Here is a 21396-nt window from a genome sequence, read left to right as displayed (position 1 = left end):
CCAAGTACTCTCAAAGTACAAAGTACAGATCTCGGCCTTAGGGGCTTGTTATGATACAGACTTAGCCAGTCATAGGTGGATAAGGAGGTTTATAAAAGCTGCCTCAAGATTGAGACCTTCCCTAACTCTTAGGACGCCTCAATGGGATCTTAACTTGGTACTAAGAAATCTTAAGATTTCCCCTTTTTCTCCTATACAGGATATATCCCTCAAGCACCTATCTTTAAAAGCAGCCTTCCTAGTGGCAATTACTTCAGCCCGACACCTGGGTGAAATCCAGGTGCTGTCCTGCAGGGAACCATACCTCACTATCTTCCCGGACACAATAGTTCTACGTTTAGACCCAGGTTTTCTCCCTAAAAGTGGTGTCGAACTTTCACAGGGACAAAGAGATCATCCTTCCATCCTTTCCTAAGGACTGCTCATCACAAGATCAGTTCCAACTCCTGGATGTTAGAGATACTATCATACAATACCAACAAAGGAATTTAGGAAAGATGATAACCTTTTCATCTCGTATGCAGGTCCAAATAGAGGAAAAAAGGCATCCAAAGCCACGATCGGCAGATGGATCAAATCTACTATTATCTGCTGCTATCAGAAGTCGAGTCTAGATAGCCCCACGAATATAAAAGCCCACTCTACAAGAGCTATGGCGTCTTCTTGGGCAGAAAAATGTGTCTCCCTAGACAAGATTTGTAAAGCAGCCACCTGGTCGAATATAAGTACTTTCATTAAACATTACCGAATTAACGTGTCTGCTTCTGCGGATTTAACCTTCGGTCAGAAGGTTCTACAAGCAGTTACCCACCCTGTCTAATAATCTGGTAGTTCTCATAGTAAGCCGTCATGGTGGACGAAATGGAAAGACCATAATTAGACTTACCGGTAATTCTGTTTCCTTGAGTCCACCATGACGGCCCAGATTCCCCCCCTGAGATTTAAGGAGGGGTTGAGTTAAAAAAAATAAAAAATATATAAAAATAAAAATTATATACAAAAAAAGTGTATATTCATATATTGCCTAGGTTAAGGCTACACCCACTTGGTAATTTGGAAAGCACTGAGGGGGAGTGTGGGTGGTGGCCTTTTAAACTCTGTGTTGATGAGTGAATAAATCGTCCACTTTTTCATTATCTGGAGTGCTGCCTTCCTTTGCTTCATTATCCATACCCGGGACCTTGGTTGCAGGTCCCTCAGGAGGATTTTTTTGCACCTGCACGTTTTCTTTTTGTGTGCTGCTTCTCTCTTTTCAATTATCTATTGTCACTTGTTAACCCCTGATCACCCCCCTGTAAGGCTCCATTCCGACATTTATTTGGCACAAGTTAGCGGAAATTGATTTTATTTTTTCTTTTATTTTTTCTTACAAAGTCTCATATTCCACTAACTTGTGACAAAAAATAAAATCTTACATGAACTTACCATACCCCTCACGGAATCCAAATGCGTAATTTTTTTTTGACATCTATATTCCAGGCTTCTTCTCACACTTTAGGGCCCCTAAAATGCCAGGGCAGTATAAATACCCCACATGTGACCCTATTTTGGAAAGAAGACACCCCAAGGTATTCGTTGAGGGGCATATTGAGTCCATGAAAGATTTAACTTTTTGTCCCAAGTTAGCGGAAAGGGAGACTTTGTGAGAAAAAAAAAAAAATTATTTCCGCTAACTTGTGCCCCAAAAAAAAAAATCTTCTATGAACTCTCCATGCCCCTCATTGAATATCTTGGGGTGTCTTCTTTCCAAAATGGGATCACATGTGGGGTATTTATACTGCCTTGGCATTTTAGGGGCCCTAAAGCGTGAGAAGAAGTCTGGGATCCAAATGTCTAAAAATGCCCTCCTAAAAGGAATTTGGGCCTCTTTGCGCATCTAGGCTGCAGAAAAGTGTCACATGTGGTATCACCGTATTCAGGAGAAGTAGGGCAATGTGTTTTGGGGTGTCTTTTTACATATACCCATGCTGGGTGAGAGAAATATCTCTCTATAATGACAACTTTGTATTAAAAAAAAAAAGGGAAAAGTTGACTTTTAGAGAGATATTTCTCTCACCCAGCATGGGTATATGTAAAAAGACATCCCAAAACACATTGCCCTACTTCTTCCAAGTACGGCGATACCACATGTGTGACACCTTTTTGCAGCCTAGGTGGGCAAAGGTGCCCACATTCTAAAGAGCACCTTTAGGATTTCACAGGGCATTTTTTACACATTTGGATTTCAAACTACTTCTCACGCATTAGGGCCCCTAAAATGCCTGGGCAGTATAACTACCCCACAAGTGACCCCATTTTGGAAAGAAGACACCCCAAGGTATTCAGTGAGGGGCATGGCGAGTTCCTAGAATTTTTTATTTGTCAAATGTATGGAAAAAAAAAAAAATCATCATTTTCCGCTAACAAGTCTCATATTCCACTAGTGGCAAAAAATAAAAACCTCCATGAACTCGCTATGCCCATTGCGAAATACCTTGGGGTGCCTTCTTTCCAAAATGGGGTCACTTGTGGGGTAGTTATACTGCCCTGGCAGGGTATCATTTTTTGTGGGACGAGGTGTCTGTTTGATTTGTGCTATTTTGGGGGTCATAGGCCTTTTTGATTGCTTACTGCTGCACTTTTTGTGATGTAAGGTGACAAAAATATATTTTTTGGCACTGGTCTCTTGCCGACAATCGATCCGATTGATTAGTCCCTTGCCGGCATTACTGCACTGTATGCTGTCCGTGACAGCAGCAGGGCAGAAGGGGCAGAAGCTTTAATCCAAACGCTTTGCAGCGCTTGGATTAAAGAGCTGCCAGAACCTTTATATACGTGGTAGCTGCACAGGGTATGTGCAGCTATCGCGTATATATACAGATTGTTGTCGAGAAGGGGTTAAGCTAGGGGAGCTGAGGTGGTTAAAGTAGGGACTGTGGGGGAGAGTGATTGCGTTTTAGGATGGGAAGATGGTGCAGATAGATACCGGGGGCATGATAATGGGACTGGGGGAGAAATGGATGGAGGGACTAAAAAAGCTCAGAATGAAGTGTAGTGTGCAACATATACATAAACCTCTTAAATGTATGTATACTAATGCCAGAAGCCTGACTAATAAAACTGGTGAACTGGAATTAGTGATGTGGGAAGAGGATTATGACATAGTGGGCATAACAGAGACATAGCTGGATGATAACTATGAATGGGCAGTTAATGTAACGTACAGGGTTACATTCTGTTTAGAAAGCATCGCCAAAACCGGAGAGGGGGAGGGCTCTGCATTTATGTAAAGTCCTGTCTAAAGCCCACACTTCCGGAAGATGTAAGTGAGCGACATGATTTTGTGGAGTCACTGTGGGTAGAAATACTTGGAGGCAAAAACTAAAATAAACTACCTAATATACCAGAGTCCACAGTAAATCTGCTACTGAACAAGATAGACGATGCCGCAAATCAGAATGAGGTGGTTATCATGGGGGACTTCAACTACGCAGATATAGAGTGGGAAAATGAAACCTGTAGATCTCCTAAAGGAAACAGGTTCTTGGCAATAAACAAAGACCATTACCTTTCCCAACTGGTTCAGGACCCGACTAGAGGGATGACCATAGTGGACTTAGTATTAACCAATTGACCTGACAGAACAACAGATGTGCAGGTCGCGGGACACCTGGGAAATAGTGACCATAAAGTAATAAGGCCTCTTTCACACGGGCGTAATTTTTTTTGCCCGGATAAGAGCCGGGTGCGTTGCGGGAAAATGCGCGATTTTTTTTCTGCGCAAGTGCAAAACATTGTCATGCGTTGCACTCGCGTGAGAAAAATCGCGCATGTTTGGTACCCGAACTTCTTCATAGAAGTTCGGGCTTGGGATTGATGTTCTGAAGATTGTATTATTTTCCCCTTATAACATGGTTATAAGGGAAAATAATAGCATTCTGAATACAGAATGCATAGTAAACCAGCGCTAGAGGGGGTTAAAAAAATAAATAAATAATTTATCTCACCTTAGTCCACTTGCTCGCGAAGCCCGGCATCTCCTTGTGTCTCCGCTGCTGATGAACAGGACCTGGGGTGAGCTGCTCCATTAAATATCGGTTAAGGACCTTCGATGACGTCACTCCGGTCATCACATGGTCTTTTACCATGGTGAATCACCATGGTAAAAGATCATGTGACGTACCATGTGATGACCGGAGTGACGTCATCAAAGGTCCTTAACCGATATTTAATGGAGCAGCTCACCCCAGGTCCTGTTCATCAGCAGCGGAGACACAAGGAGATGCCAGCTTTGCGAGCAAGTGGACTAAGGTGAGTTAAATTTTTTATTTTATTTTTTAACCCCTCTAGCGCTGTTTTACTATGCATTCTGTATTCAGAATGCTATTATTTTCCCTTATAACCATGTTATAAGGGAAAATAATAATGATCGGGTCTCCATCCCGATGGTCTCCTAGCAACCATGCGTGCAAATCGCACGGCATCCGTACTTGCTTGCGGATGCCATCCGATTTTCACGCACCCCATTCACTTCTATGGGGCCTGCGTCTCGTCAAAATCGGAAAATATAGAGCATGCTGCGATTTCAACTGAACGGATAAGTGATGCGTTAAAAACATCGCTCATGTGCACAGCCCCATAGAAATGAATGGGTCAGGATTTAGTGCGGGTGCCATACGTTCGCCGCACGGATCGCACCCGCACGGAAAAGTCGCCCGTGTGAAAGGGGCCAAATTCATTCAAAAGAGTTCTTCAGGGAGGAACAAAAATACCAAACTTCAAAAAAGCTAAATTTAGCCAACTAAGAGAGGCCATAGGCCGAACTAACTCGGACAAAGTCCTCAAAACTTTAAATACATCCACAAATTGGGATATTTTTAAAAGCATCCTAAAATCTAATTGTGAGAGACACATGCCTTTATGGGAATAAAAGGTTAAGGAACAAGAAGAAACCAATGTGGATAAATAGAACTGTAAAGAAAGCAATAAATGACAAAAAGAAAGCATTTAAATCTCTAAAACAGGAGAGTAGCGAGCAAGCACTGAAACTTCAACCCCTTAAAGGGGTTGTCCAGGTTCAGAGCTGAACCCGGACATACCCTTATTTTCACCCCGGCAGCCCCCCTGAGCCTAGCATCGGAGCATCTCATGCTCCGATGCGCTCCAGTGCCCTGCGCTAGATTGCGCAGGGCACGGGCTCTTGTGTTTTCAATAACACACTGCCCGGCGGTAACTTCCGCCCAGCAGTGTGTTCGGTGACGTCACCGGCTCTGAGGGGCGGGCTTTAGCTCTGCCCTAGCCGTTTTACTGGCTAGGGCAGAGCCAAATCCCGCCCATCAGTGACGGTGACGTCACCGGGGTTCCTGTCAGCCCCATAGAGAGCCCGGTACGTCACCGGAACTCAGAAAAATGCCTTTGCCCTGTGCAATTTAGCGCAGGGCAAAGGAGAGCATCGGAGCATGAACTGCTCCGATGCTCATGTGAGGGGGGCTGCCTGGGTGAAAATGGAGGGTTGTCCAGGTTCAGCTCTGAACCTGGACAACCCCTTTAACCCCTTAAGGACCAGGCTCATTTTCACCTTAAGGACCAGGCCATTTTTTGCAAATCTGACCAGTGTCATTTTAAGTGCTGATAACTTTTAAAACGCTTTTACTTATACAGGCCATTCTGAGATTGTTTTTTCGTCACATATTGTACTTCATGACACTGGTAAAATAAAGTCAAAAAAATTAATTTTTTTGCATAATAAAATACCTAATTTACCAAAAATTTGGAAAAATTTGCAAATTTCAAAGTTTCAGTTTCTCTACTTCTGTAATACCCCCCAAAAGTGTGATGATTTAACATTCCCCATATGTCTACTTCATGTTTGAATTATTTTGGGAATGATATTTTATTTTTTGGGGATGTTACAAGGCTTAGAAGTTTAGAAGCAAATCTTGAAATTTTTCAGAAATTTACAAAAACCCAATTTTTAGGGACCACTACAGGTCTGAAGTCACTTTGCGAGGCTTACATAATAGAAACCGCCCAAAAATGACCCCATTCTAGAAACTACACCCCTCAAGGTATTCAAAACTGATTTTACAAACTCCGTTAACCCTTTAGGTGTTGCACAAGAGTTATTGGCAAATGGGGATGAAATTTGAGAATTTCATTTTTTTGCCTAATTTTCCATTTTAACCCATTTTTTCCACTAACAAAGCAAGGGTTAACAGCCAAACAAGACTGTATCTTTATTGCCCTGACTGCCGTTTACAGAAACACCCCATATGTGGCCGTAAACTACTGTACGGCCACACAGCGGGGCGTAGAGTGAAAGGTGCGCCGTATGGTTTTTGGAAGCCAGATTTTGCTGGACAGTTTATTTGACACCATGTCCCATTTGAAGCCCCCTGATGCACCCCTAGAGTAGAAACTCCATAAAAGTGACCCCATCTAAGAAACTACACCCCTCAAGGTATTCAAAACTGATTTTACAAACTTTGTTAACCCTTTAGGTGTTGCACAAGATTTAATGGAAAATAGAGATACAATTTCAAAATTTCACTTTTTTGGCAGATTTTCCATTTTAATATTTTTTTTTCCAGTTACAAAGCAAGGGTTAACAGACAAACAAAACTCGTTATTTATGGCCCTGATTCTGTAGTTTACAGAAACGCCCCATATGTGGTCATAAACTGCTGTACTGGTACACGGCAGGGCGCAGAAGGAAAGGAATGCCATACGGTTTTTGGAAGGCAGATTTTGCTGGACTGTTTTTTTTTTTTTTTTTTTTTTTTTTTTTTTTGACACCATGTCCCATTTGAGGCCCCCCCTGATGCACCCCTAGAGTAGAAACTCCAAAAAAGTGACCCCATTTTAGAAACTACAGTATAGGGTGGCAGTATTGTTGGTACTAGTTTAGGGTACAGATGACTTTTGGTTGCTCTATATTACACTTTTTGTGGGCAAGGTAACAAGAAATAGCTTTTTTTGGCACTTTTTTTTTGTTATTTACAACATTCATCTGACAGGTTAGATCATGTGGTTATAGAGCAGGTTGTCACGGACGCGGCGATACCTAATATGTATATATATATTTTTTTTTTATTTATGTAAGTTTTATACAATGACCATTTTTAAAACCCCCCCAAAAAATTCCATAGTCTAAGAGCCATAGTTTTTTCAGGTTTTGGGCGATTATCTTAAGTAGGGTCTCATTTTTTGCAGGATGAGATGACTGGCACTATTTTGGGGTGCATATGACTTTTTGATCGCTTGCTATTACACTTTTTGTGAAGATGACAAACAATGGCTTTTTTTACACCGCTTTTATTTTTTTACAGTGGTCACCTGAGGGGTTAGGTCATGTGATATTTTTATAGAGCCAGTTGATACAGACGCGGCGATACCGAATATGTATACTTACTTTATTTTTATTTATGCAAGTTTTACACAATGCTTTCATTTTTGAAACAAAATCATGTTTTAGTTTTTCCATGGTCTTAAGAGCCAAAGTTTTTTTTCTGTTTTTGGGCAATTCTCTTGGGTAGGGTATGATTTTTGTGGGATGAGATGATTGTTTGGTACTATTTTGGCTTGCATTCGACTTTTTTGATCACTTTTATTACCTTTTTGGGAAGTAAGGGAAGCAAAATTTCAATTTTCTCATAGTTTTTATTTTTTTATTTTTATGGCGTTCATGGTGCGGCGATACCTAATGTGTAGTGTATTTGTGTTTTTTGTTTTTGTTTTTTCTTTCATTTTTATTCAGTGATAAATGTGGTTTTTTTTTTTATCTTAACGTTTTTTTTTTACTTTTTTTTTTTGACCCAGACCTACTTGGTTCTTGAAAATCTTGATGTCTGTATAATACAGTACAGTACTCTATATAGGGTACTGTATTTTACACACTTTGTCTGAACAGATCTATTCCTTTAGCATAGATCTGTTCAGCACCATGGACAGCAGGACGCCTGAAAAGGCGTCCTGTTGCCATGGGAACCTTCCCCGTCTGCTCAGTTGTGGCCACAACTTCGCAGACGGGGAAGGGTAAGGACGGGGGCTCCCTACCTCTGTCGTCCCATCCTGTCTGGGGGCTGCAAAGGCACAACAGCCCCAGATGGGAAAGGGAGGGAGCCCCCTGACCCTGACAGTTAACCTTTTCCATACGGTCTGTATGGACCGCAGTATGGAAAGGGTTAAACGGCTGACATCTGCACAGATGTCAGTCGTTTATACCAGAGTGTCAGCAATGTGCTGACACTCTGGTATAACAACTGTACACCAATGAATTTTCAAGAGGAGGGGGGTGGGGATCGCGATCTCGATCCCGCCTGCCGCACTACCCGCTGGCATAAAATCATGCAGGGGTGCAAAATCTTTATTTTTAACGTTTCAGAATTATTTTTTTTACAACAATGTTCTGACCCCTATAACTTTTTCTGTAGTTCTGTGTACGGGGCTGTGCCAGGGCTCAATTTTTGCGGGACTATCTGTACTTTTTAGTGATGCCAATTTGAGGCGTGTCGGACTTTTTGATCACTTTTTATAAAAAAAATAAAAAATATTGTGTAGTTGAAGTGACAAAAAAAGGCGAATTGGCTGTTTATATTTTTTTTATTGGTTAAGTATTTTTATTTTAAGGAAAAGGGGATGATTAGAATTTTTTATTTTTTTTATATTTGTAACCTTTTTCTTTTTTAATATTTTTTATTTTATATTCTTTTTTTTTTTTTTAAAGTCACCTCAGTTTTGCCCTAATGCATTGTGAATGGAAAAGGATCCGCTCAGAATGCATATTTACCCCCATTCAGTCACCATTCCGCTCTGGAGGTGGACACCAACACGCTGCCTGCAGCGTTTTGCTGTCCACTTGATGAAGCGGATCCGTCCTGGCACACAATGTAAGTTAACAGGGACGGATCAGTTTTCTCTGGCACAATAGAAACTGGATCGGTCCCCCTTTTACTTTCAATGGAATTCAAGACTGATCCGTCATGGCTATAATACAACTGGATTCGTTCATGATGGATGCATGTGGTTGTATTATTGTAACGGAAGCGTTTTTGCAGATCCATGATGGGTCAGCAAAAGAGCTAGTGTGAACGTAGCCCAAAATGAAAACCAAAAACAAAAAAACTGTTCAACATTTTCCCCATCATTCTGCACTTAATATCCAATAATGAAGAAAAAAAATTTGGGGGGGGGGAATTCTTTGCTAATTTATTGAAAAGCACAAACTAAAATAATGCATTGATTTAAGTGTTTAGACTCTTTACTGAGTACTTAGTTGAAGAATCTTTGGCACGGACCTCCGGTCATCTTTGATGCCATGTTTGCACACCTGAATATGGGGATTTTCTGCCATTTTTCTTTACAGATCCTCTCAGGATGGGAACCCTTGGTGGACAGCCATATTCAGTTCTTTCCTGAGATGTTCAATCGTGTTTAAGTCAGGGCTCTGACTTGGCTAGTCAGACATTCACAGAGTTGTCCCTAAGCTGCTGAAAAACATTCCCACAGTAAAATGCTGTCACCACCATGCTTCGTCAGTGGCTGGAATCAAGGCCAAAAAGTTAATTCTTGGTTTTATCTTACCAGAGAATCCTGTTTCTCACAGTTTATTTATTTATTTTATTTTTAAAACAAGTCTTGTTTCTTTTACTAAAGAGAGACTTCTTTCTGGCTATTCTGCCATGGTGAAGTTCTGCAGTGATGGTTGACCTTCTGGGAGTTTCTCCATCTTCACACAGGATCTTTGGAGCTGGGTTTCAGCCGGACAAGAAAGCTGCATTTGTGCCGGATCATCTTGCTACAGAATGCAGCCATAGGGCCCATTCACATGACTGTATCGCTTCCGTGCCCGTGCTGTGGACAGCAAGCCGTGGGTCCGCAATACACAATTGCCGACCATGTGAACTCTGCATACTTAAATGGGTCCACGATCCTCAAGCTTTCAGGCCCATGCTTCAACTCTACAAAAGATGAGACATTATATACTGTTTGTTTCCATGGTTACAACCACCCTGTAATCCACCAGCAGTGGTCGTGATTGCACAATATAGGCACAGGCTCTCTGGCGGCTTGGACCATGGGAGCGTGCATAGTCCAGCATTTTTTCTGTAGTGTGCAAGCATGTCCACCAGTGCTGGATTGCAGGTTGGTTGTAACCATAGAAACGAGCTGTGTATAATGTGATGGAAAAATGAATCTAGTTGGTCAAGGAAGCAATGGGGACAATCATAATACATTAGTAAGTGCCTTGTATTAAAGAGGACCTTTCATCAGTTTAGCCCTAGTCTAATTATGGTCATTCCAAATTTCAGTGCTGTCAGTTAGATCCCCACTGTTCTTCTGACCTAGTTGCCCCTTCTCCCCAGCCTATGATGGAACTGGCAACAAATGGTACAGGACATTTCCCATTCCAACAAATCTATTGTTGAAATGCTGGGATGTTTATCCACGTGACCACCCTCTGACTGGGAACCTGCAGCTAGTTCCCATCCCCCGTTTCTTCCGTCTCCTCTCCACCTTTTAGAGTTTTACTCCTCCGTGTCCTGGTAAGAGGCATGTTCCGAGGGCAAATTGTCACACAGATTTTGCTTTGCCTGAGAAGCAGTCCTCCAAACTGTCGTCCATGGTAGGCAATCTCATTGCGCCAGTCATAGGGACATTACAGGTTGAGGAACCTACAACCTCATATGCCGGCTCAGGATTTTCCTTTAAACTATCCTGTCGCTCACCCAAATGTTTCCCCTAGCCATCCAGATTTTAATTATTCTCTTTCCAATGAGTGGGATTTCTGGGATAGATGTTTTACCTTGCCAAAATGCCTGGAGGTCTTGTACCCTTTTCTGGAGGATCTGACAAAAAAAGTGGTCATCCTCCAATTTTCTACCCACCAGTGTCTCGCATTGCTAAGCATACCACCACCAAATGTACAAAAAATATATAGCAATCTTTATTTATTGATGAATATTAAAAAATTATTCTAAAGAAAAGCCAAGATGTCTATTGAAACAAATAACATTGCAAGTGGCGTTATCCCCCATATAGTGATCCATGTCTACAAGATATACGATGGAAATAAATGACACTACTGAGCATATTATTACAAAGGTGATGAGATATAAAATGTTCAAGCTTTCCTCACTCTTCTGCTGCAGGGAGTTATCATTCCGGTTCCTGCGCATGACCGATTTTGTGGGTTTTACTTGGTACTTGGTGCGCCACTTCCAGATCGGACACTGCGTCCATGGAACCGGGGGAGTACATGTACTTGATAGACATGAAGGATGCTTATCTCCAAATCCCTATTTGCATTAGCCAACAGTTTGCCGTGGGCCCCTTCCCTTACCAGTTTGTGTCCCTTCCTTTTGCGTTAGCCACTGCTCCCCAAAGTCTTCACCAAGGTTCTGACCCCCCCCCCCCCCCCCCCCCCCCCAATGCCAGGGTGATCGTGACCTACCGTACTTGGATGATAATCTGATCAAGGGTCTATAGTTTCCAGCAGCAACACCCTGGAGCGCTTCTGATGGATACTGGACCTTCCAAAGTCATGCCTTCACCCGGCTCAGCAGTTGAAGTCCCCTGTGCTCAGTTCCACACCAAAACGCTTCAGCAGGACATTCTGAACAATTGGAACCGGTCTCGGCTTCACTGGATCAGTTTCTCTGTCTTCCCGACCCGATGGTCTGCCAGTCATTCCCATGGCTATGAATTGCCCGCTTCGAGTTTGGCACATATCCCTGGTTGCCCTCCTCACTGACTAACCCTGGCATCTTCCCCTTAAAGAAGAACCCAGGGATTGCTCTTCCACCCGAATTTACAGTCTCTACATTTAACAACATGGCTGAGGTCACTGTTCTAATGGCTCGTGGATTCTCGGAAGCGGTCATCCAGACAATGATCCGGGCAAGGAAGCGGTCGGAACTTGCTGCTCCCTAGACAAGGTAGTTCTTCGCCCTGTACAATATTTCCTTCCAAAGGTGGTGTTGGCATTCCATCTTGATGAAGAGATTGTCTTGCCCCCTTTTTGCCCCGCTCCATCTCATCCCAGGGAGCAGTCTTTTCAGTCTGGATTTGGTGTTCGCTATTCACATCTATCACAGACATCCTTTTTCTGTCAGGCGGATTCCCTTTTCATCATCCCAGATGGGCTGAGGTGAGGGCCGGCTGCGTTCAAAGCATCCATTTCTCAGTGGATTTGTTTGGTTATTGTGGAAGTGTACTGTATGAGCACAATGAGCCGCCCTTCCGTGTTACTGCTAATTTAACTCAGGTGATAGGGGCCTCCTGGGCGGTGCATCATAGGGCTTCTGCCCTTCAGGTTTGTAAGGCTGCTACATGATCATCCTTACACACCTTTGCCTGGTTTTATAGGGTTGCACACCTTTGCATCTTCAATTCTCTGTCTTTATTTTTTGCTTCTGGCCCACCCTTTTGACTGCTCTGAAACGTCCCACGGTCAAGTCTATGGTCCCCAATTATATGGATGAGAACAAAATTTTTCTACTTTCCGTATAATCTATTTCTCTTCCCTAATTCTCTTGTTTGATGGGCCTTGATTTGGTTCTGGGTTTGTTTCCATTTCTTGGTTCTCCTACTTGCACTAACTGTTTTTAGCCGAGTCCCTGAGGAAGGGTATAGCTGATGGAAGGAGCTCACACTTTTGTACTTGGTGTCCAACTCCTAGTGGCAGCAGCTATACCCTTGGTCAAGCCTGTTTCTCTCAATGAATTGAAGTGAAATAGATTTTACGGTAAGTACAAAAATATAGATTTTCACTTTCTCATTTAGCGGTATTGAGTGCAGAATAATAGAAGGAACATTGTAATATTTTTTTATTTTATCCTAGAACAAGGTCACAGCATAACAAAGGGGTTACCTGAGTAATTTTTTCGTTCTTTCTATGTTCTTAACTGGGCAAATATAACCGCTTTCCAATGAACTCATCACTTTATCTTATCTCCAATGGCTGGTTTCTCAGATTTCACTGTGTCACATGACCTGTGATGTCAGCTTCTCTCCCTGCTCTGATAATGTTCCTTTGCAAGCCTGTAAACAAGACGTCAGTGATTTTATATATATATATATATATATATATATATATATATATATATATATATTAATTTTTTTTATTTTCTTTTTTATATTTATATATATTTTTTCTTTTTCCCCATAACTCGGACAACCCCTTTAAAGGGTCTGAAGACTTTCCAAATGCACTGTAGCTAAAGGCTAGGATGCCTTTCTTTTCAGGAGGGTTTGTCCTGTCCAATCCCACTTTCATCTTGTTCACTGTTCTAAACAAATGCCCTATATGTTGCTATTTTATTTTTATTTTTTTATATATCACTGTAGTAGCTGCAGGAGTGTTTGATTATAAATTCCCTTAAGTTGTGAATTTTGTGCATTTTTAATTCTAGTGACAAAGAACAATGTCTTCATGCCATCCAGTTTTTGTCAGCCTTCCACAGGGAACTCAGATTCTGAAGCAGGTAAGCAGCAAACTAGATGCCCCATCATAAACCCTCTTTTGACTGGACTGTGTTGTCCACCTGTCAGATGCTACTATTCTTTTGGTGAGATACAATCATTGAAGGAATTCTACTAATTGATGACATTTGTTCTGTTTGGTCTATGTTTATAGGGGTATTCCCATCTCAGACATTGGGGGCTTATCGCTGTCACGATCTCTAAAACTAAGCCGAACACAAGGTCGGTAAAGGGGTGGCCAGGCGGGTCCGGCCACAACCAAGCCTTTATATTGGCTTGCTGAAAATAACCGAGCAGCATACTTTCGGAATCCCCATAGAAATGAAATGGAGCGCACCACGCTTGCCCGCCCACCGCTCCAATTCCTTTCTATTGGGGCCGCATAGAAATGGAGGGTAACCGCGCATGTGCGATGCGACCTCCGGGACTTTGCTGGCTCAGTTTACAAGATAGCTGCGAGTCCCATCTCTGGGACCCACATCTATCAGACAATCAGGGAATATTTTAGTGATATGCTCCCATTGTCTGAGATGACGCAACCCTTTTAACGGGATTATTAAACTGAAGATTTTGCTGTAAAACTGTTAATCTGTTTGATTTCTTCTGCTCTATAATTTGATGTCTGCAGATAGAGTAGCATGTTAAAAAGGGGTTGTCTGGGAATTAAACATTCATAACCTATCCTTGGGATAGTACACACTTGTAGTCAGCTTATCAGGCATCTTAATTGTAGTCCTCTGGGCGCATGGAAAATAGCTGAAAAGATTCAAACATGATAAAAAGGAATCAAGAATAAGAAAAGCAGTCCTATGAGCAGTATAAAATATTCTATACTTTATTTTAAAACATCAGCATGGATACATCAGAAAGTGTCTTTGCTTATGCGTTTCGATCATAAGATCTTAGCATAAAATTTTGTTGGGGTCTGGCTCTTAGCACCCTATCGGTCAGCTTTTGCAGGTGCCGCATGGCTCAGTCAAGCACTGCTGTCTCTTTTTAAGCCTGTGCCATTGTATCAATCAGTCGCATGATTTTTCAAGTGTATGAGTTTAAGCTGTAGTACCAAGGACAGCCACTGCATGATATTCAGCACTGTGCTTGGCAATTCTATATAGTAGCTGAGGCACTTGGCCAGGCACAGTGACCCCTTCAAACAGCTGATTGGCAGGGGTGCTGGGAGTCAGACACCTGCTAATTTGGTAAGTCAGCAGTTGGACCCTGACCGATAAGGTATTGATGAACTATTCTGGATTAGGTCATCAATATTTAATTTCCCCTTCTCTTTATAACAGCATTCATGGAGAGACAGAAAATGGGAGCCAGAATCGCTTTAAAGGAGGGAACCTTCTCCTTATCCCCAGTTCTCTTTCCTGTCTTATGGGGAAATATGTAGATGAGGATTACCCTGGGCAACATAAGCCACTATTAGGAGCCACGGCCTAGTCTGGTCTCCACATCTGTACTTTCCAGTCTCCTCCCCAATCTGTTCGCATGGAGGTTAGAGAATTTCTCTTCCTTGACGTGGGCGGGTATCTGTGTGCCACTATGGGCCATGCCTGTCTTCCTCAGGATCGTGAGAATAGGCTGTATGATGAAAGCTTCTGGTTTGGGGGAACGGAGGAGGAAGGGGGTCATCACTGCAGGCCAGATTGGGGGGGGGGGGGGGGGGGGGGGCTCTCTGAAAAATCCCATGGACAAAAGGGCTGTGGTATAGGGTTAGGAAGAATTGGAATGCATCTTCTGCAGTATTTAAACCACTCTTGCCCTTTCAAGACCGGCGCCTAGAGCCCTCTGACTTGGGAACTGGAATGGGGATATGGCTTCAAAAGCTAAGTTGTGCTTCATTACTTGCCAGGGTGATTTTTTTGTTTGGCCCTGTGTTAGATGATTTGCTGGCAAAAGCTTCGGATAAGGCCTCATGCACACAACAGTATCTTTTCACGGTCCACAAAAACGGGGTCCGTAGGTCCGTGATCCGTGACCGTTTTTTCGTCCGTGGGTCTTCCTTGATTTTTGGAGGATCCACGGACATGAAAAAAAAGTTTTGGTGTCCGCCTGGCCGTGCGGAGCCAAACGGATCCGTCCTGAATTACAATGCATGTCAATGGGGACGGATCCGTTCGACGTTGACTCCGCTGCCAACAATGATGGGGGGGGGGGGGGGGGGGGGAGATGGGAGACCACACACTGGCCACCAATGTTGTTAATGCTATAGAGGGAAGGGGGGCACACACTGTGCCGCCAACAAATTATTACAATAGAGGGAGGAAGGGGGGGGCGGGGATGGGGGGCGCACACTGTGCCACCAACAAATTATTACAATAGAGAAAGGGGGGGGGGCCGCACTGGCCACCAATGATATTCAAACTGGAGAGGGGGGGAGTCTGCCCCCTGCTGCCTGGCATCCCTGATCTCTTACAGGGGGGGTATGATAGTACAATTAACCCCTTCAGGTGCCGCACTTTAGATCTGAAAAAGCTTTTATGCAGACGGATCTTTGGATCCGTCTGTATGAAAGTAACCTACGGCCATGGATGCCAATCTTGTGTGCATCCGTGTTCTTTCACGGACCCGTTGACTTGAATGGGTCCGTGAACCGTTGTCAGGTCATATTTTTTTGACGGACAGGATACACGGATCATGGTCTCTGCTGCAAAACAGTGAATTTTCAGTTTTTTTTATTTTTTTCCCACGGACCCATTGAAAGTCAATGGGTCCGCGAAAAAAGAACGGAAAACGACACAACGGCCACGGATGCACACAACAGTCTAAATTTTGATAGCCCAATGCAGAGTCTTTACTACTTCAGGGTATGTGGGACAAACTGACTTTATCCCAATTCCACAACTGCAAGGGGCTGAAGGTTTCTCAGGCCCTAGTATAGAGTTTCTCGGTAATACAGTGCAGGAACGTCAACATTTACTCAGTTACCACTATTCTATATCAACAGACAGTACCAGAGCTGTAGGGTTAACGTCCCTCTCCCAATCTGACTTTTCAGTTTGTAGAAAGGTCACTAGTCTCTCTCTTGGCAGTTCATCTCAGAGTAGTGTAGAATGTAGAAACATATTTTCAGAGCGTCGTCTGTGTCAGGGGGAATGGGCTGTAAATCGCGCCATTTATAATCAAGTAGTTGCTGTTTGAGGAGGGGGGTGTCTCCGGAGAGAGGTTTGCAAACTTGATCCAACAAGAACGTGAACAGGTTCTTTTCTCTCCAAGGGTTCTCCTATCAGGGATAGATGTATTTGCTCAATCTTGGAGCTAAGGATTACTTCATACCCTTCCCCAGCTGAAGCTTATGGCTAGATGTCCCAAAAAGATCAGAGAAGAGGGGGCTATGGTGATAATAATTGCTGCATTTTAGCTCTGGAGGGTTTGATTTTCATGGCACCTCAAGATGCCAATAGCTACACACTGGATCCTGACAGAGACCCAGAAGCTCTTGAGTCTTTCACCTGGATGTACAGAATCTTCATTTGACAGCCTGGCTATTGATAGGTGGGTTTTGAGAATGAAGGACCTCTCTGATGATGATACTATCACCACCCTGCTGGCAAGCAGAAATAAAGTCACATCTACTGTATACCTTAGGATATGGAGGGCTTTCTATAAATTTGTGAATACACCTGTAGATGTTCTAGCTGCTCTGGATATTTTTCTTGTGAGTTTTTTCAGGAATGTTGAAATAAGAATCTTGGACCTGGACCTAGTACTCTTTAGCGGAACCTGTCATCAACTATATGCTGACCTCACTGAGGGCAGCATAATATAGTAACAGAAATGCTTATCTCAGCGGTATGTCACTCATGAGCTAAAAGTGGTTGTTGAAAACCATCATCATAATCATTGCAGCCCAGGCCTTGAAAATATACTTGAGAAGAGTCATGGTTATTCATAATCTCCTGGACTCGCCCATCTGCTGATGACTGGCAGTTCTCTCCTAGAGAAAAAGGGAGAAAACTAGGTAGAAGACTGTCAGTCATCAGCAGGGAGAGCAGGAATTTATGAATAACGATGATTCATCTCAGGTGGCCGTGACTCTTTTCGAAGCCCGGTCTGCAATGATTGTGTTGTTGGCAGTGTTCAGCGAACTTGTGTTTTAAGTTCGGCGTCATCGAAGTATCCCGTTATGGATTCCGCTACCACGGACCATAACGGAATTTAGAATCCATAACTGGATACTTCGATAACCCGAACTTTAGACTCCTAACTTAAAACACGAGTTCGCTCAACACTAGTTGTTGGTTCTCGGCAACCACTTACTTTTAACTTTTAAATGACAGACTGCTGAAATCAACTCACCTGTCTCTACTTTATACTGCCGTTAGTATGGGCAGCATAGTTGATGACATGTTCCCTTTAAAGTTCAGGTTTCAGCTTTGAGTGCTCTGTTCGATTTCTGCCTGGCAGAACACCCTTGGGTTAAAAGGTTTATCAGAGCAGTAAGCAGGATGGCATCTATCCAGAGAAATAGATCTCCTCTGTGGGATGTTAAAGGGGTTCTCTGGGAATTAGGAAAATGAAAATACTTAAATATTATTTTTAATTTAATAAATTCCCAAATAGCCCTTTCATTCGTTATAATGGCTCGTTTTGTCTAGGGAGCGATCATTAGGAGAAATAAAATGGCTGCCGTCCTATTAGTACACACAAAATCTGTACTAATCACACAGCAGGACAAGTTACTTCACAACGCTGAGCTAAGGAGCTGCCTCATCCTTCTCTGCTTGTTGGGGATTATGATCCTGAATCTCTGTGAGAATGGAGATGAGGGGACAATGAGCAGCAGAACTTGTATGCAGTCTCCATTTTCACATCCCCACATTACCATAGTCTGTCCAACCCTTTCTGTACTTCATGTCGCCTCATAAACTAAATTCCCCAGAGATTCAGCTAAAGTTCTTATAAACTGTATTCAGGATCATAATCCCTGACAAGCTGAGCAGAGAGAATGATGAGGCAGCTCTTTAGCTCAGTGTTGTAAAGTAACTTGTCCTGCTGTGTGATTAGGACAGGTTTTGTATGTACTAATAGGACGACGGCCATTTAGTTTCCTCTGACTTCTCCCCAAACAAAATGAGCCATTGTAAATAATGAAAGGTATTTGGGAATATATTTATTATAAAGTAATATTTAAAGTATTTTTATTTTCTTAATTCCCAGAGAACCCCGTTTAATTTAGTTTTAACTGCCATCACTTCAGCTCCCTTTGAACCTATAGAGGAAATATAGTTTAAGTTGCTGCTACTTTTAAGGAGTTTTTCCCTTTTTACAATTGATGACCTATCTTTAGGATAGGTTATCAATATCGCCAGCAGGAGTCGGACTCCCAGGGCCCCTGCTGATCTGCTGTTTGAAGAGAAGGCAGCACTCGTATGAGCGCTGCCTTCTCTGCTCTGTTTACCTGCTCACCGCAGCAGTTTCAGTGGTGAGCAGGTGTAATTACAACAGTATGGCATCCCCATTCACTTCTATCGGACGGCTTTGTCTGTTCAAATGAATACTACAGAGCTGTATTGTGGATGCCATGCTTGTACTCACAAGAAAGAGAAGTTTCACTGTTTGTATGTTAGGAGATGTGTTCTTTAGTATTTGCAGGTCACAAAGGATTGCAGACAGTCTTCTTAACTACTTATACAGTTCTTAGGGCCTAGGAAAAGTAAGGAGCTTCCTCTCAATCAGTAGCCATTATCTGGCTGGCAGGAGTATTGAATAGCTTGGCCCTTTTTAAGCTGTTTTACAAGTTCTGCAATCTTTTTCTTGTAACCGCTGGTCCCTTCCTATGTCTTGTCACTCAGAAATGTGGTCACCATATAAACATTTTACAACTGTATTAAGGAGGGGTGTAATGGCCTTTCTTGTTTAGTCGGGTTGGATGGGGTGGTTTAGCTCTGGCTAAGGCTGCAGACCTTTTAGGACAGAGTTGTTCAGGATGAAGGCTTCAGTGGCTGAGATAATGCCCACCACTGGGATTATTTCGAGGGCAATTGCAAAGTTCAGTTCTTTATTCAGGACGTCTGTCTCCAGCTGGGTAAGATCCCCATCTCAGAAGTTCTTCACTCGCTTTAGGCTACTTTCACACTGGCGTTTTGGCTTTCCGTTTGCAAGATCCTTTCAGGGCTCTCGCAAGCTTGTCCAAAACAGATCAGTATCCATTCTGAATGGAAAAGGATCCGCTCAGAATGCATCAGTTTGCCTCCGTTCCATCTCAATGCCGCTCTGGTGTCCGTCTGACGAAACTGAGCCAAACGGATCCGTTCTGACACACAATGTAAGTCAACGGAGACGGATCCGTTTTCTATGACACAATGTGGCACAATAGAAAACTGATCTGTCCTCCATTGACTTTCAATGGTGTTCAAGAAGGAACAGTCTCGGCTATGTTAAAGATAATAAAGGGATCCGTTCTGAACGGATGCAGACGGTAGCATTATCTGAACGGATCCTTGACTGATCCGCACCAAACGCGGGTGTGAAAGTAGCCTTACTTGGATTTGCCATGTCCTAGCTACATTCCTATGTGTCCAGGTTAATTCCTCATGTGTATGGCTGCTGCATGGAATGGAGAACTTCTACTGTGCTGTGCATGTTATACATTCCACCACTGTCTTCCAGATATCACTGGGTAGCTGGGACATAAAACCTCTTACTATGCAGATGTTACACCTTATAGCTTCAGTCACGAGTTACCAGTATTTAATGCAGGAGAATTCTCATGCAAGCCCTTCTAACTGAAAAAGACAGTCGCAAAACATCTGGAAAAAACAAAAATTCTACAAGTCAGTAGCTCAGACTTATTACTGCTGATATACCATGACCTTGATGAGTGACACTTGGAGTGGATCTCAGCCAAGGCTTCCTGCCATCTTCACACCTAGATTGTATAACAAGTATTGAGCACTATAGTGCCCTTCCATATACTGCACCTATAGAATTCCTCCCTTGTATGGCTTCATATTTACAGCTCGTGGGCTCAGAGAAGAGAACAAAGTGTGACATGCTCTATATGCTATATTACAAATGATTTTTCCCATTCACCACCATATGTGCTTGTATGATCTATATTGCTTGTGCTTACTGATTTCAATGGAAACTATATTCGATTTGCCTATTGTTTTAACTTCTTATACATTCTCCTTTCCTGTACCCAGAATTAATTTCAGAAAATATTCTTTAACAATTAATTTATAAATGCCTTTTTAGAGGAAAAATCCAGTGGATTCAGACTCAAACCTCCCACACTTATTCATGGACAAGCTCCCAGTGCAGGTATTCTTTTCCGTTATTGTATTTATTTAGTATTTTTTTTTTTTAATACCACAAGTTTGCATGTTTTTCTGCAAAGACATCCCTGCAGAGTTTGCAGTTGCATAGAGATCATGCAGCTGCTGGAGTGGGGAGCTGGTTACAGGTGGCAGCCGGGATACCCTTAGAAGGAGGTTCATTGCCGCCCCTACCTTCAACATCACTTTTATACCATGGCTCAGTGAGCACGGTGTGACACTTCCTTCTCTTGGCCCCATTGATCGTGATCACCGGATAACTTGCTTGTCCCCGATTATCTCTGCAGTGAAGCTCTGGGTACGGTATTCTACCTGTAGCTGGGGCTGATGGATCAACTGCAGTTACATGAGAAATGTCAAGGAGAAAAATTTATTAAATGGTCACTAGTTTCACACAACTTAGTGTACATCACTAGTACAGTAATATGTTTTTGAAGAAAAATACCTCATGCACAGCTCAGTAGGCAGACTACTTTGACAGCTTTGGTAACCTACAGGAGGTACCAGGCTGTCATGGTAACCGATCAGAGCCCCGTGATTTCACTATGGAGGCTCCGATCGGAAGGCAGAAAGAGCTGCATAACCTCACAGATGCCGCAACCGTTAAATGACTGGGTTCCATGTGATCACCATTCCCCATCATTGCGACCAT

At 42.8% G+C, this 21396-nt stretch overlaps 1 protein-coding gene across 3 annotated transcripts in view; it reads left to right on the top strand.

The window, feature by feature from the left end:
* The window catches only part of RANBP3 (RAN binding protein 3), a 136512-nt gene that overhangs the window by 54180 nt on the left and 60936 nt on the right, over window positions 1-21396 (top strand). For 2 of the 3 annotated variants that reach the window (XM_044305959.1, XM_044305941.1), the window contains exons 5-6: window positions 13392-13463; window positions 20665-20730. In XM_044305959.1, the coding sequence (XP_044161894.1) occupies window positions 13392-13463; window positions 20665-20730 (138 nt within the window). The remainder of the gene's footprint in view (window positions 1-13391; window positions 13464-20664; window positions 20731-21396) is intronic. The other variant, XM_044305950.1, reaches the window with a different exon arrangement.

This window comes from Bufo gargarizans, chromosome 1 (assembly GCF_014858855.1).
Source record: "Bufo gargarizans isolate SCDJY-AF-19 chromosome 1, ASM1485885v1, whole genome shotgun sequence".
Classification (NCBI taxonomy): domain Eukaryota; kingdom Metazoa; phylum Chordata; class Amphibia; order Anura; family Bufonidae; genus Bufo; species Bufo gargarizans.
Note: the sequence above shows the minus strand (reverse complement) of the source record. Positions and strands in the feature narration are given on the sequence as shown.